At 51.2% G+C, this 12,951-nt stretch overlaps 7 protein-coding genes across 7 annotated transcripts; 3 read left to right on the top strand and 4 right to left on the bottom strand.

Moving 5' to 3' along the window:
* Window positions 1–265: 265 nt before the first annotated feature.
* Window positions 266–1,573, bottom strand: Z519_05421 (fumarylacetoacetase; the record flags this gene model as incomplete). The annotated part of the gene is made up of 1 exon (XM_016763161.1): window positions 266–1,573. One exon carries the CDS (start codon window positions 1,571–1,573, stop codon window positions 266–268), a length of 1,308 nt encoding a protein of 435 aa, XP_016620774.1.
* A 350-nt stretch (window positions 1,574–1,923) lies between these two features.
* Z519_05420 (uncharacterized protein) lies at window positions 1,924–2,730 on the bottom strand (the record flags this gene model as incomplete). The annotated part of the gene is made up of 1 exon (XM_016763160.1): window positions 1,924–2,730. One exon carries the CDS (start codon window positions 2,728–2,730, stop codon window positions 1,924–1,926), a length of 807 nt encoding a protein of 268 aa, XP_016620773.1.
* Window positions 2,731–2,947: 217 nt separating this feature from the next.
* On the bottom strand, window positions 2,948–3,175 carry Z519_05419 (uncharacterized protein; the record flags this gene model as incomplete). Its single annotated transcript, XM_016763159.1, has 1 exon — window positions 2,948–3,175. The coding sequence occupies one exon, from the start codon at window positions 3,173–3,175 to the stop codon at window positions 2,948–2,950; it is 228 nt and encodes a 75-aa protein (XP_016620772.1).
* Window positions 3,176–3,341: 166 nt separating this feature from the next.
* On the top strand, window positions 3,342–5,057 carry Z519_05418 (uncharacterized protein; the record flags this gene model as incomplete). The annotated part of the gene is made up of 4 exons (XM_016763158.1): window positions 3,342–3,698; window positions 3,758–4,512; window positions 4,572–4,690; window positions 4,750–5,057. The coding sequence occupies 4 exons, from the start codon at window positions 3,342–3,344 to the stop codon at window positions 5,055–5,057; spliced, it is 1,539 nt and encodes a 512-aa protein (XP_016620771.1).
* A 569-nt stretch (window positions 5,058–5,626) lies between these two features.
* Z519_05417 (uncharacterized protein) lies at window positions 5,627–7,434 on the bottom strand (the record flags this gene model as incomplete). The annotated part of the gene is made up of 4 exons (XM_016763157.1): window positions 5,627–6,486; window positions 6,595–7,123; window positions 7,199–7,226; window positions 7,274–7,434. 4 exons carry the CDS (start codon window positions 7,432–7,434, stop codon window positions 5,627–5,629), a joined length of 1,578 nt encoding a protein of 525 aa, XP_016620770.1.
* An 815-nt stretch (window positions 7,435–8,249) lies between these two features.
* Window positions 8,250–9,803, top strand: Z519_05416 (uncharacterized protein; the record flags this gene model as incomplete). The annotated part of the gene is made up of 1 exon (XM_016763156.1): window positions 8,250–9,803. One exon carries the CDS (start codon window positions 8,250–8,252, stop codon window positions 9,801–9,803), a length of 1,554 nt encoding a protein of 517 aa, XP_016620769.1.
* Window positions 9,804–10,148: 345 nt separating this feature from the next.
* Z519_05415 (uncharacterized protein) lies at window positions 10,149–12,484 on the top strand (the record flags this gene model as incomplete). The annotated part of the gene is made up of 3 exons (XM_016763155.1): window positions 10,149–10,264; window positions 10,327–11,293; window positions 11,354–12,484. 3 exons carry the CDS (start codon window positions 10,149–10,151, stop codon window positions 12,482–12,484), a joined length of 2,214 nt encoding a protein of 737 aa, XP_016620768.1.
* Window positions 12,485–12,951: the final 467 nt, after the last annotated feature.

Raw genomic sequence — 12,951 nt, 5'->3', positions numbered from 1 at the left:
GAGCGCCCTGTCGAATATCATTTTCAAATTTTCACCGACTATCCACGACATCCATGATCAAGGAGAGAAGAGGGTCAGACAACAGACAATTTGGCAAGAAGGCTTCTTGAAGCCGAGACCCTGGGCTTCAAATTCGGTGTGTAGGAAGTAACGCTTTTTGGAACCATGAGTGGGCGGTCCTTGCGCGATTACCAAACGCGACATGTGAAGACTATCAATGAGGGCAAGCACTTTCAACATTCACCTAGGCGAAGGTATCGTATTCTTACGCAATCTGCTTGTGAGCAGATAGCAAGACTCCAGCAGCATCGCCAAAACCAACATATCCATCAATCTCGTTGCCAGCCCAAGCTTTCAAGATAACCTCATCGCCATCTTCCAGCCATGCTCGCTGCTCTCCTCCTTCAAGTTGAATTGGCCGCTTTCCATTCAACGTCTGTTCCAACAAGCATCCCAGCGATGAAGTAGTCAAACCACTAATCGTCCCTGATCCTAGGAGATCACCAGCTCTCATGGTACAACCTGTTATGGTGTGGTGGGCAAGCATTTGAGGGAAAGACCAGACCAGTCCATCGGATGCGTTGGTCGAACAGATGGTTGATGCCCTTTTCGTGCTGCCACTCACGAGCTGTACTTCTAGGTTCAGATCATATGTGAAGGCTTCGCGCTGCTCCTGCAGATACGGCAAGACTGTTCCTGGATGTTTCATCCCGGGTTTCCTGAAGGGCTCCAAGGCATCTGCTAAGACAACCCAGGCGCTGATTGTAGTCGCAAAGTTCTTGCCGTTGAATGGGCCCAGAGGTACATATTCCCACCGCTGGATGTCTCGTGCCGACCAATCGTTCAGCAAGACGAAGCCGAATATGTTGTTTTCTGCTTCCTTGATCGAGATGTTGTCGAATGGCTGATTACCACCGCAGACAAAACAGCCGAGTTCGAGTTCGAAGTCCATAGAGCGGCACGGGGCAAGTATTGGATGCTTCTTGGCGGCAGTGATATCCTCGACAATCTGGCCCCATGGCCTTCGTACAGGAGTCCCTGACACAAATATTGAAGACGATCTGCCATGATAGGCCATTGGAAGGTGCACATAGTTTGGCAAGAGAGCTCCATTCTGGCCCCTAAACAGCGCCCCGGCGTTGTACGCATGGTTCATTCCTCCGTAAAAATCGCTAAAGTCTCCGATCTGAAATGGGAGATGCATACGAATCTGCGTCAAGGGCACAAGACATTGGTTTCGCAGCTCCTGGTTGTCTTTTAGTAGATGAGGGTAGGGCGTGTCCGCCCGGAAGATGTTTAGTAAATAGCGTCGTACAGTCCCCGAGAGGCTTCGCCCTAAGGCCGCAAGACCGTTGAGGCTCTGTTGGTCGAAGACTCCAATTTGAGCCTGAATCTCTGTAAGCTGAGAAAATCCGTCGCGCAAGGCAAAAACGGCCAAGTTGAGAGCATAATCTCCAATGGCGACAGCCACTGTTGGTTTCTCTGAATTTGGAAAGGTGGCGATGCCGAATGGGATATTGGCGAGGGAAAACCGACTATCAGAGGCAATGTCAATCCATGACGATGGTGCCATTGCGGAATATGTCTCTCGTCACTAAATTTTTGTCAATCAAAGCCTACGTTGTCGTCCGCGTGGTCGAAGAATGGGTTCTTTAAATGCGGAGCCTGAGAATGGTTCTGGTTTGGCTATTTATGCCATTCCGTCTTGGTCGGCTGTCTCCTTCTATTGACTTGCGGAAGTTCCGTCTTCGGAAGGCTAGCAGGACTCAACTGTAAATATGAAGTATTTTGTTGGCTGGACCTTACCCATAGTCCTGCTCTAGCATATTTCAACGGGTGTGAAAATGGTGAACGAAGCACTATGTAACGTTTTCTGCCATGTCATGCCATCCGTAGATATATGCAATTGTACTGTCTGCCTTGCTAATTTGGCAGCTGGTCTTTGAGCTCTTCGTATTTAGGTCTCGGTATCTCAAAGGCCTGTGCGACTCGGCCATAGGCAACTCCTCCCAGTCTAGCAACAGGGCGAAACACAGCAGGGTCGATGCTGGCTTGATCTGCGGTCAGGGCGTCTTCACGAACCCAGAAGCGTACGCCCTCAATAATGGCCATGGAGCCCGACTTTGTGCCTCTAGTGAACCTGCTCTCGAAATCCTTGATCTCGAGCAGTTTTCCCTCGATACTGAACATGCTCTCCTTGACCCGATCCGCTTTGACTTCCCGACAGGGGGCAGGCGTCAAGCCTGCCAACTCCCATTCGCTCGTTCCATAGGGGGCATCGATAGCTGCGGCATTTGCAGCTTCGATGAAATGTTCACTGATGATATTGATGACGCATTCGCCGGTAGTTTTGAGGTTCCTCAGCGTATCCTTGTCCTTTGAGCCTGTAAACCCCACCACAAACACTGGTGGGTCATGGTTCACTATTTGTGTGTAGCTGAAAGGGGCCAAATTCCGCAATGTGCCGTCCTCGTTTCGAGTGCTCAAGAAGCCAATGGGTCTTGGGATAATTCCAGAGATCAGCAATTTGTAGTTGTTCACTGCAGATCGCCCTGGTCCATAAGGGTCGATTTCGATGTGTTTCTTGTCGAAACCAATACCGCCGTCATGGGCACCCTGACCCCATTTCCAATCTGGACATATAGTTTTTGACAAGACAAAGTTGGTAGAGTGATCGAAATCTGGACGTTCTGATTCGACATCTTTGAATGGTCGTCTGACTTGAGTCATCCTGCGTCTTCGGCAGCACAATGAATCAGCGCTCAGCAGTGATTTCAGGTACTCCTAGGGCCAATCCTCAGAGACGACCGCAAGGTGGAACGCCATTTTAACAATGTCTCTCTATCTCACCGATACCGGGAGGGGGTATGAAACCTTCGCATCCGACAAGATTTAACATCGGCATACTCCCGAACAAAATCAGCCACGCAAAGTATACAATTGTTTCCTAACTGAGCCATGAGCCATCTTTCATATTGTCAGCACTTAATGAGATCATCTTCTCGAAACCACCCTTATCCAATTGCTGATGTGCCGAAAGATTGATAGGTTGATGACCGGGATCTCGGAAAGCCGCAAGATGAGCGGTGTACCACCAAATATTCAGGTTTGCGATATAAGTCGGAATCTCGGAGGTCTTCCGTTCAGACGCCTCAGGTCTCATGGAACCAAACATCACAAGGACGCTCGTCGCTTGAACAATTGGCTGCAAGCATCAAGCCTTTAAAGCCGCCTTATGACTGTCCATGAGTCTCAAGTGACCGAGATGGAAAGCACTCTTCCTCGCATATACCTATTCCTTTGTTGAGCGAAGCCTTTGAGCCTCAACCAGAACCGCAACGATGGCTTTGTTATATGCTGCTAAGATCATTGAGACCAGATGGACAATACTGCCAGCACTTGTGGCGGTGACGACTCTGGTCGCATTCACTCTGTATGAATTCGTCCGTTCGTCGGCGCGAGTGCCTGGCTTCGGAGGTCCTCCCGGGAAACCTATTGTGGGCAACTTGTGGCAAATTCGCCAAAAGGACGCCCCGGAGCAGTACCGTCAGTGGGCCAAGAGGTACGGGCCCGTCTACCAAATCCAGCTTGGAAACATACCGGTCCTCGTGGTCAACTCGGCGGCGGCGGCGAAGGCCATCTTCAACCAGAATTCGCACGCCACAAGCTCAAGACCCGAATTTTACACCTTCCATAAAGTGAGCTCGGCTATGTTTAGTACTTGTTGTTCTTGAAACAAACTAACCGCAACATCAAGATCATTTCGGACACAGCGGGGACAACATTGGGAACAAGTCCATGGTCTGAATCTCTCAAGAGAAGAAGGAAGGCGGTGGCGACGGCGGTGAATCGACCCGCTGTGGCCAGCTATATTCCACACCTCGATCGAGAAACCCGAGTTTTCCTCTCCGAGGCTCTCAGTTATGGTGACTTTGGCAAGAAAGGGGTCAACCCTATGCCACTTTTTCTTCGTATGAACATGAGTATCGGTCTTACTCTTCATTGGGGAACAAGAATGGAGTCACAGAACGAGCTCTTCCATGAGATTGTCCATGTAGAAGACACCATCAGCAACTTTCGAAGCACGACGGGCAACTTGCAGGACTATATACCGCTCCTCCGTCTGAATCCCTGGAACACACAATCCACGCAGGCCAAAGACATGAAAATCCGCCGAGACAGATATATGCAGATCCTGGATAAGGACCTAGACGAACGTATCCGGAATGGCACTCACAAGCCATCGATCAGAGCCAACCTTCTCGTTGATGAGGAGGCGCAGCTGAACGACCTGGAGCTGAGTTCACTGAATCTTACGCTCTTAGCTGCTGGTCTTGATACGATGAACTCTGCTGTGTCGTGGGGAATTGGAATGCTGGCGAAACGACAGGACATTCAGGAGAAAGCGCTCGCGGCCATCCGCGAGACCTACTCTGAAGAGAATCCCCTTTGCGATGCCGCAGACGACCAGAGCTGCTCATATCTTGTGGCAGTCATCAAAGAGATCTTGAGGTTAGTTTCAACTCAAATTCAACAAGTCGCCGTACTATGCTCATATCTGTTTTTCGCAGGTTTTTCTCAGTCACGAGGCTGTCACTTCCGCGTTGTACCATTCAGGACTTCGTTTATGATAATAAAGTTGTACCAAAAGGAACAGTGTTATTCCTGAATGTCTGGGCCTGCAATATGGGTAAGTGCGCTTTAGGTACATCCTTTGCCTTATCAATCTGAGAATTTGGTGTCTTCCAGATCCGGAATTGTGGGAAGATCCAGATCAATTTCGTCCCGAGCGCTGGCTAGACAGGCCCGAAACTCCCATCTTCACGTTCGGCACAGGGGGCCGAATGTGCATTGGCGTACAACTCGCATACAGAGAGCTGTATGTTTTGTTTTTGAGAATCATGAACAGCTTCAAGATCGTCCCGGACGGCTTCATCGAGACCAGTCCTATTGAAGGAGTGGCAAACCCTGCTTCGCTGACGACACAGCCGAAACCGTACAAGGTCCACTTCATCCCTCACAACTTGCAAGCCCTGGAGGAAGCCTTGAAGGAGTAACCCGAGAATTTTGGGGGGCATCGGATACTTGAACTTCAGACGCCAAAGCACCTCTCGCGGCGGCCGGGGCCGTTTTGGACAATGATGCACTTCGACGACACTCGGGTTGGGCGATGCGGCAGTAAGGAAAGACACGCCAAATCGGCACTCCAAAGCCGACTGTTGAGTTGTTGGGGCTGGGCGTATCTGTATCCATCACTTCGAGATCAGGCTCTGGACGCTGATCCGTCGTTCTGGTCGCGGGACGATATTTGGATGTAAAGGGTCTAGATGGCTAAACCAGGTATCCCATGGTTCCCAGTCTATGGCATCCTCGTTGGGGACATTAAGTGAATAGTCTTGCGCCAGAATGGCATCCGTATATAGGCTCGTCATGTCGGTTGCTCCATCAAGGGGAAAGCCTTCGTCTGGGTTATCGGTGAGCCAGCATGCGTCATCTTCAGTCCAGGTGCTCCCTGGAAAGCTGTTAACCTGCTGCAGTTGAATTGCAATGGTTGCTTCTGTTGATCTCGATTTTGTATCTGACAGTGCGTAGTCCTTGTCCGCTGCCCTTAATATGTTTTGGTTGCTCAATCTCCCTTGCTCTTAGTCAATGCTTCTCTTCTTGCTTTTGCTGCATCTCGTTGTTCCCGAAGCTTGGTAATGTATTCCGGCGGATGGGAGCAACTTTTTTTCTCGGCCCTCAAAACGGCTTCGCGAGAGCCAAATGCTTTCAAACAAAGATTGCCGACCGCCGCGATGATTGGCCTGTTGATACCCAGAAAGATTTCTAGATTGTTTTCGAACAAGATATCGATGAGCCGCCAAACTCTCTGAGCGTCACTGTGTAAGGGGTCTGCTCGGAGCGTGTCCAGGATGTGGATGACAGCGTGCCATTGGATGAAGTAGGGCACGTGCCAAGCGAAACGCTTCAGATGTTGGTGTGACTGCATCATGTTGTACTGCTCTAGGAGCCGAGTAACGACTCCCCAGACAAAATTTCGTTCTGATTCTGGCACATTGTCCTGGTAGGCCCATCGGCGTGGATGGTGAGCCATAAATCGGACAAGATTTGTTGCTGTTCGACCACCACCAACAAGGGCCATAAGTTGTAGGGGGTTAGCTGGATCGCAAAATTGCAGGTACTTTGTCTCCAACATGTCTTGGATCCCATTGATAAAATTGTCCCTTCGCTCCAAGTCGTCCATAGCAGCGTATTCATCACAGGTAAGCGCGACTTTTCGTAGTTTGGCCATTTTTGCTGTCTGTCCAGCCGCGAAAGTGGCCATCGCCGATCTGACCATGCACCATATCATCTCTGTTGGTCTTCCCGACTCAACAGCTGCTCGTGACATTGCAGGATACAGGTCGCTATCGTTGACGTTAGCGGGCATTTTAGGGGTGCTATCATCGAGTTCGAAGTCTCGGAACTTTGGCTGACCACTCAACTCTGCCGCGCGGAAGTCGTGTGTCCTGAGTAGCCACCAGATGCGTCGACGAATTTCAGTTTAAAAAGGCGGCAAACCAAGCAATGTGCCATCGAGGCCCATTCCCATACCTTCTGCAACGCGAATTGCAGCTCCAGTGAGGCTCCACACAGCACGGGGTTCGTAGCTGTCTCGGATGGAAAGAATGTGGAGTACCAGTGCCTGCAAGACCACAAGGCTAGTACTGCTCATAAATCTTGCACGAGATAAGGCTGCTTTTGTAGCAGCAACGTAACGGGGAAGCAGTATCGCTCGGGTCTCCCCTAGTATTTGTTTGCATTCGTCCTGTGTAAGCGACAAAATAGCGGTGGTATATATGGCGAACATGAGTGCTTCAAATCCTCTCGGGATATGTTCGATACTGTTGGTTGCTTTCTCTATTGCACACTGAAGGCTTGGTACATGCACCACCTTCGTAAGTGGATTAACGTTTCTAATGAAAATCTGCCATAATTGATTGATGAGTTGAGGGGGTGGGTGTGAGGATATAGTCACGGTTGCGTTGCGGCCTAGAACGTAAGCAAAATCATCATGGGACGGCTCATCCTCGCTTGTGTTGTCTGTTGAGTCTTCTTCAAGTGGGCCCCCTGCGTCGTGGATCTAACCACACCGTCAGCAGTAGGACGGGTAAGGCTGTCAAGTCCGCAGGAGCCACGACGAGCTAAGACCACGTACCTCTTCGGCCACTCTTGACCACAAGCTGCTATTGGGAATCAGCCTCGTTCTTGAGATTAAGAAATTATTGCTTACTTGTGGACAAGCTTCATGCCTCCCTGGCCCTGCAGCAACCGAGGTTCGAAGATTGTTGTTTGTAGCCCAGAGACAGCTAAGTCTGGTGGTGTCACTTGCCCAACGGTTTGAGGTATCTCTGAGCGGCTGCTAGTGATATGATGCTCGTCCTGTGAAGACATAATGACCTCGGGCCGGTCGATTTTGACGTCTTTGTCTCGGCGTAATGCTTCATATCGCTTCAGTAACTTCTCATACTCTTCGATGTGTACACATTTTCGTCTCTTTCGAGGCACCCTTGGCTTTGGCGGAGGAAAAATGCATGGCACACCGTGTCTGACACAGGTACTACATGGGCGGACTTTGTCACACCTGACTTTTCAATCGGAACAGTGAACGCAAGCAGCAGAGTTGCGCTTAGTGGGTGTCGGTCCCGGCGAGACATCTGGAAGGCTCATCGTGAGTGGGGGTCGGTGTGATTGAGAGTGCAGTAGTCGTGAATGTGAGGCTCGAGCTCTAGCAGAAAAGATATGCCATCTGCTAGGCGAACGCCTGTGGTGACTCTCCCGTAACTCTGGGGAACCGAGCCTTAGGGAGCCTTTGATCGATCAAACCCAGTAACGTTGGCACATGCAAGCGATAAGTCATTACAGGGAGAATCAGGCAAGGCTGGATAGCAAGAGGTGATCCGATTGGTGGTTTTGCGGATCTCGGGGAAACTGGAGGCTCGTCTCCCCGAAAGCTTGCTCGCTCGGAGATTCTGACCCCGAAAGACCTCGAATCTCCCCGAGGCTTGGCAAGGGCATCGGGGGGCTTCCCTCCTTTCCCTCTTTCTGCCTATATAATTTCAACTCCAACGGGGCCGAAGTCAAAGAGCGTCTGTAGTGCCTCAGTGTAGCTATTAAAACTCCCATGGAACCTCCAGAAATGCATTCTTTACTGCGAGCAGACGCGTCTACCCCAAAAACTCGGAGCTACATTCTCGGCGCACTCAACCATGAGCAAGCTCTACGACGTTGTCATCGCCGGCGCAGGCCCTATCGGGCTCTTTCTGGCCTGCGAGCTAGGACTAGCTCATGCATCTGTTCTTGTCCTAGAACGTGACTGCAGGCCTGAATCGCCCTGGAAAGCCGACCCGTTGGGCTTTCGTGGCATGAACTCGCCATCACTTGAAAACTTCTACTGGCGAGGGCTGCTGAGCAAGCTCTTTGTCCCTGGGGAGCGGCCCTCATCTTATCAGAAAACCCCAGGTTTCCAGTTCGGCGGTCACTTTGCCGGCATCCCTCTTGACGCCAACAAATTGGACATGGACCGTTGGAAATATCGCCTCCCAGGGCCGACCCTGGTTCCTGGCCCTACCACTATTGACCGCGTCGAGGCGGTACTGACGGAGCGTGCTGAGAAATTGGGCGTTACAATTCTAAGGGGTAATGCTGTTACGAAGATAGTAGCACATGGCGACGACAGCGTCACGGTGGAAGCTGGAGAAAACCAATCGTTTTGCGGGAAGCGGCTCGTGGGATGTGACGGCGGACGAAGTGTGGTTCGCAGGTCTGCAGGATTCGACTTTGTTGGAACGGAGCCCAAGTTTACTGGTTACGTGGCTCAGTGCGACTGGGACTACCCCGACAAGTTAAGACCGGATTTCCACATCACGAATGCCGGACTGTATATTATAAGAAAGCCTGACACTCTTTACATGACGGACTTTGACGGTGGTGCCTTCGACCGCGCACAGGACATCGGGAAGGAGCACGTTCAAAGCGTCTTTCGCCGCATATCAGGAATAACAGATGTCAAGATCACGAAGATCCACCTCGTCTCAACGTTTACCGACCGGTGCAAGCAAACAACTAGCTATCGCAAGGGCCGCGTCCTCCTCGCCGGCGATGCCGCGCATATCCACGGACCGCTTGGAGGCCAGGGCATGAACCTCGGGTTGGGCGACGCTATGAATCTAGGCTGGAAGCTTGCCGCAACCGTGCGACGAGAATCGGGGTCTGATGGTCCTCTATCAGACCTGGCACTGCTCGACACGTACGAGAGTGAGCGTCACCCCGCTGGGGCCTGGGTGCTCCAGTGGACGCGAGCACAAGTTGTGGTGCTCCAGCCCGACCCGTACGGTGCGGCTGTCCAGGCGCTCATTCGTGACCTAATTGACACTACTGACGGGACCAACTTGTTCATCGGTCGCTTCTCGGGCCTGTCACAACGGTACGCTCTTGGCGAGGGTGAGGCGTATGCCCATCCACTTGTCGGCTGCAGCACACCGGATTTCGAACTGTATGACGGCTCCAGGCTAGGATCCAAACTGGAACATGGTCGGGGACTTCTTGTTGATTTCGAGGACGATGCAGCATTCAAGCAACTGGTTGCCGAAGGGAAGTACAAGGCCAGAGTCGAATATATTGGCCTGGGCGCTAGGGACACGCGAGGGCTGCGTGCTTTATTAGTTCGACCTGATGGGGTTGTTGCTTGGGCGGTTGATGACCATATGAAGCCAGATGTGGACGCGGCCAAGGCGGCCCTGGAGCAGTGGTTTGGGTTCTGATTCTTGAAGCATGGAATACCACATATACTGCATCAACGAAACACCACTCAGCCTCTATTTCCTCGTCAGCTGCAATACGTCGATCTACATGATATTAGTCTTCGTTGCTTTAAGCTCTCGGCACCATCGGTCTCTTCGCGATCAGCAGCCCTCCCTCTATTGGGCAGGTGCAGGCTGGTGCCACAAAACCCCGCATGAAACCGCTCGGCAGTGCCGGTGAGCACATGGGGTACATAAGCTGCCCGCGCCTACGACCAATCTTTCGCCGTTGCTCCTGGCTTATTCTCAAGCACATCCTCAAAGATCATCACTATATTCAACCACAGCACTGAACAAATGGCAATAATGACAGACCAACAGAGTACTAGAGGCCACGGTGAACATCGGAGCAAGAGGGTCGTTGAGGGCACCCTAGAGCGTGGCTCTAAGGCTAAGCGACCTCGTTATGTTTCAAACGCCTGGTAAGCACACTTCTCTTACGTTTCTGTCAAATTCCATGATAGTTAACCTTTCTTCTCGTCAGTAACGAGTGTAAGCGACGAAAGGTAAAGTGTGACGGTGAAGAACCCTGTCAGCGATGTGTCAACAGCATGGTGCCGTGCAGCTATCATCGGACGTCACGACACAATGGTGTCGCATCCGCCCAGCCCGCGATTCTGCCTTCGGAGAACCTCGAGGGGTTATCAGGTACCCAAGATAGGACACTACTTCAAATGAGCATGCAGATACGTGCTTTGGTGGATAAAGTGGAGAAGCTCCACGAAAAGCTGAGCGCAATATCTCCCACCAGTCTCCCCGAGACAATTCATCATCCCGTGACCAACACTGAGGATACGGCGGAGCTGAACTTTTCTCATGTTGACCCGGCGCGAGCCACAGATCCAGAGGCAAGAGACCAGTCCATGCAGGCGAACACTGCACAAGCTCCAGAAACTATCTCCCCAGAATATCACGGACCTACCAGCTCAGAATTCACCTTCGAAGTGGCCAACGAAAGCCTGGGTGAGTTAGGGTTTAGATGCTCTATCGGCGTCCCGAACCGACCAAACAGGTTTCCGTCCTTCGCCACTATCTCCAGAATCCAGACCGCTGACAGAACACTTCTGAGAAGAGATTTGGCACGAGACCCTCTGTGGAAATTTGAGCGATCTGATGCATTGAAGTATATCGACATCTATCATAATTCGGTAGGGGCAATGTATCCAGTTATCGATCGCTCGCGCCTTGCTCCAAAGATACAGCTCCTGTTCGAAGCTTTGGATTCGGTCCGAGGACGGCCATGTCAGGGCGGCTTTGGCAACTGCATAGAATTGCTGTACAGCATCGAAACTCAGATTATGAAGATACTCGTCGCTATTGGCATGATCACTGAGTTGGGTGTTGCAGGGACAGACGCGGCTATGCGGCTAATGCAAGATGTTCTTGATACGTCGGAAGACTCACTGATGAACACTGAGGGCCTCAGCGGTATTCAACTCCTGGTCTCGACTGTGAGTTTTCTTCGTACGCACCATTCCGCGAACTAGTGGCTAATAATATCTCTTTAATAGGCACTATTCTACTACAACTTGGATGAAGAGCCCAAGGCTAGCAGGTACGCCTGTCTCGCGTCGCGGCGATGTCTAGAAATGGGCCTTCATCGTCGAGATACATTGATGAAGCATTTCCCTGAGGAAGGAGCGCGCAAAGTAGCCCTGAGAGTCTTTTGGTCAGTCTTCACACTTGACCGCCGATCCAGTCTTGGCTTGGGAGTCCCGTTCGTCATTCAAGATAGCCTTGTGGACCCAACCTTGGTATCCTTGGACTTCGATAATGTCTATCTTCGCACCATGATTCCATTTGCCAAGCTGTCCGGTAAAGCCTGGCAAATGAGTAACGAATTTGGTAGCAAAGAACCAGACATCGTTCGCGAGGAGATCGAGTATCTCGATTACCAAGTCTCACAGTGGCAGAAGCAGATCCCGGCCTCCATCCGCTATTGTCATGGATCAACCGGACTACCAGACCTGAGAAATTGCGACTCCGAAATCCTACAGCAGTTCTACCTCAGCGTCGCGCTCTTCGTCCGCTCAAACCAGTTGCACAATGTTATCTACCGGCCCCTTCTACAATCCGCGTCCAGCATAAAGAGCCACCCCGAACACAGCCTCGCCGCAGTCAACGTCGCAAAAAATTCTCTTCAGGTTTTATCAGACCTCGATGCTGCAACGACTCTATTAGAGACACATGCGACGTTCTTTAAGCACTTCATCGTCTCGAGCCTAGGAAATCTGCTGCTAATCGCGGTACACGCCACTGCCGAATATTGGATGGAGATCCGCGATAGTTTCCATGTGGGACTGACGCTTTTGAGAAAACTGAGTTCGCGATCCGGTCCGGTTATGCGGGCATGGGACCGACTGAAATGCCTCGAGGAGCTGCAGTCTAAGATTCTGAACACACAACAACTGCAGGCCGAGCAGCAGCAGGACTCCAACCACGTTAGCGACATTTCAGACATGGGACCGACCCAGGGGACGAGTTTGTTGACCGGCTGTAATGTTGAGAACCCTATGGATGGCGATGACTTCACACTGTTCGACTCGCAGATCCGCGACGAGTTTGCGCGATTATTCGATCCGTCATTTGCATTTGGGGACTTTTACGAGTTCCAATTCTTCGAAAGCGACGGTAGGAACTGATGTGGTTAGAATTCTGCGACCATAGTTGCCCCCGAATCTTCCAAGTGCAGGAAAATCTCAGGCACCGGCAGCTTGACTAAACCGTTGAGCGAAGAGGCTTTGCAAAATTTCAACTCGTCAAGATTGATATTCAGAAAGTGGATGACTAAGTATCAAGGCGATACTCCTGGCTAGCCGAACGGACGCCTCCGATGTCCTACCTAGCCCGCGAAGGCATTGCACCACCTTCTTCTGAATCCCAAATGATCTCCCACTCCACTTTGTTCAATAATGTTTCCACAACTACGACACATAATGGGCATGCTCGAGGCAGACTCAGGACTCGGGGTTACAAGACTACAGCAAAAAATTACTGGCTTTGGACAATGAGTCGCCTCGGGTAAGCCACTCTCCTTTGTGGCCTGTCTGAACTACTATCCTATGTCTTCCTAGTACTCTCACATTGTGGAAATGATTATACGGCGATG

Source organism: Cladophialophora bantiana (genome assembly GCF_000835475.1).
Source record: "Cladophialophora bantiana CBS 173.52 unplaced genomic scaffold supercont1.7, whole genome shotgun sequence".
Classification (NCBI taxonomy): Eukaryota; Fungi; Ascomycota; class Eurotiomycetes; order Chaetothyriales; family Herpotrichiellaceae; genus Cladophialophora; species Cladophialophora bantiana.
This window is presented reverse-complemented; position numbering and strand designations above follow the sequence as displayed.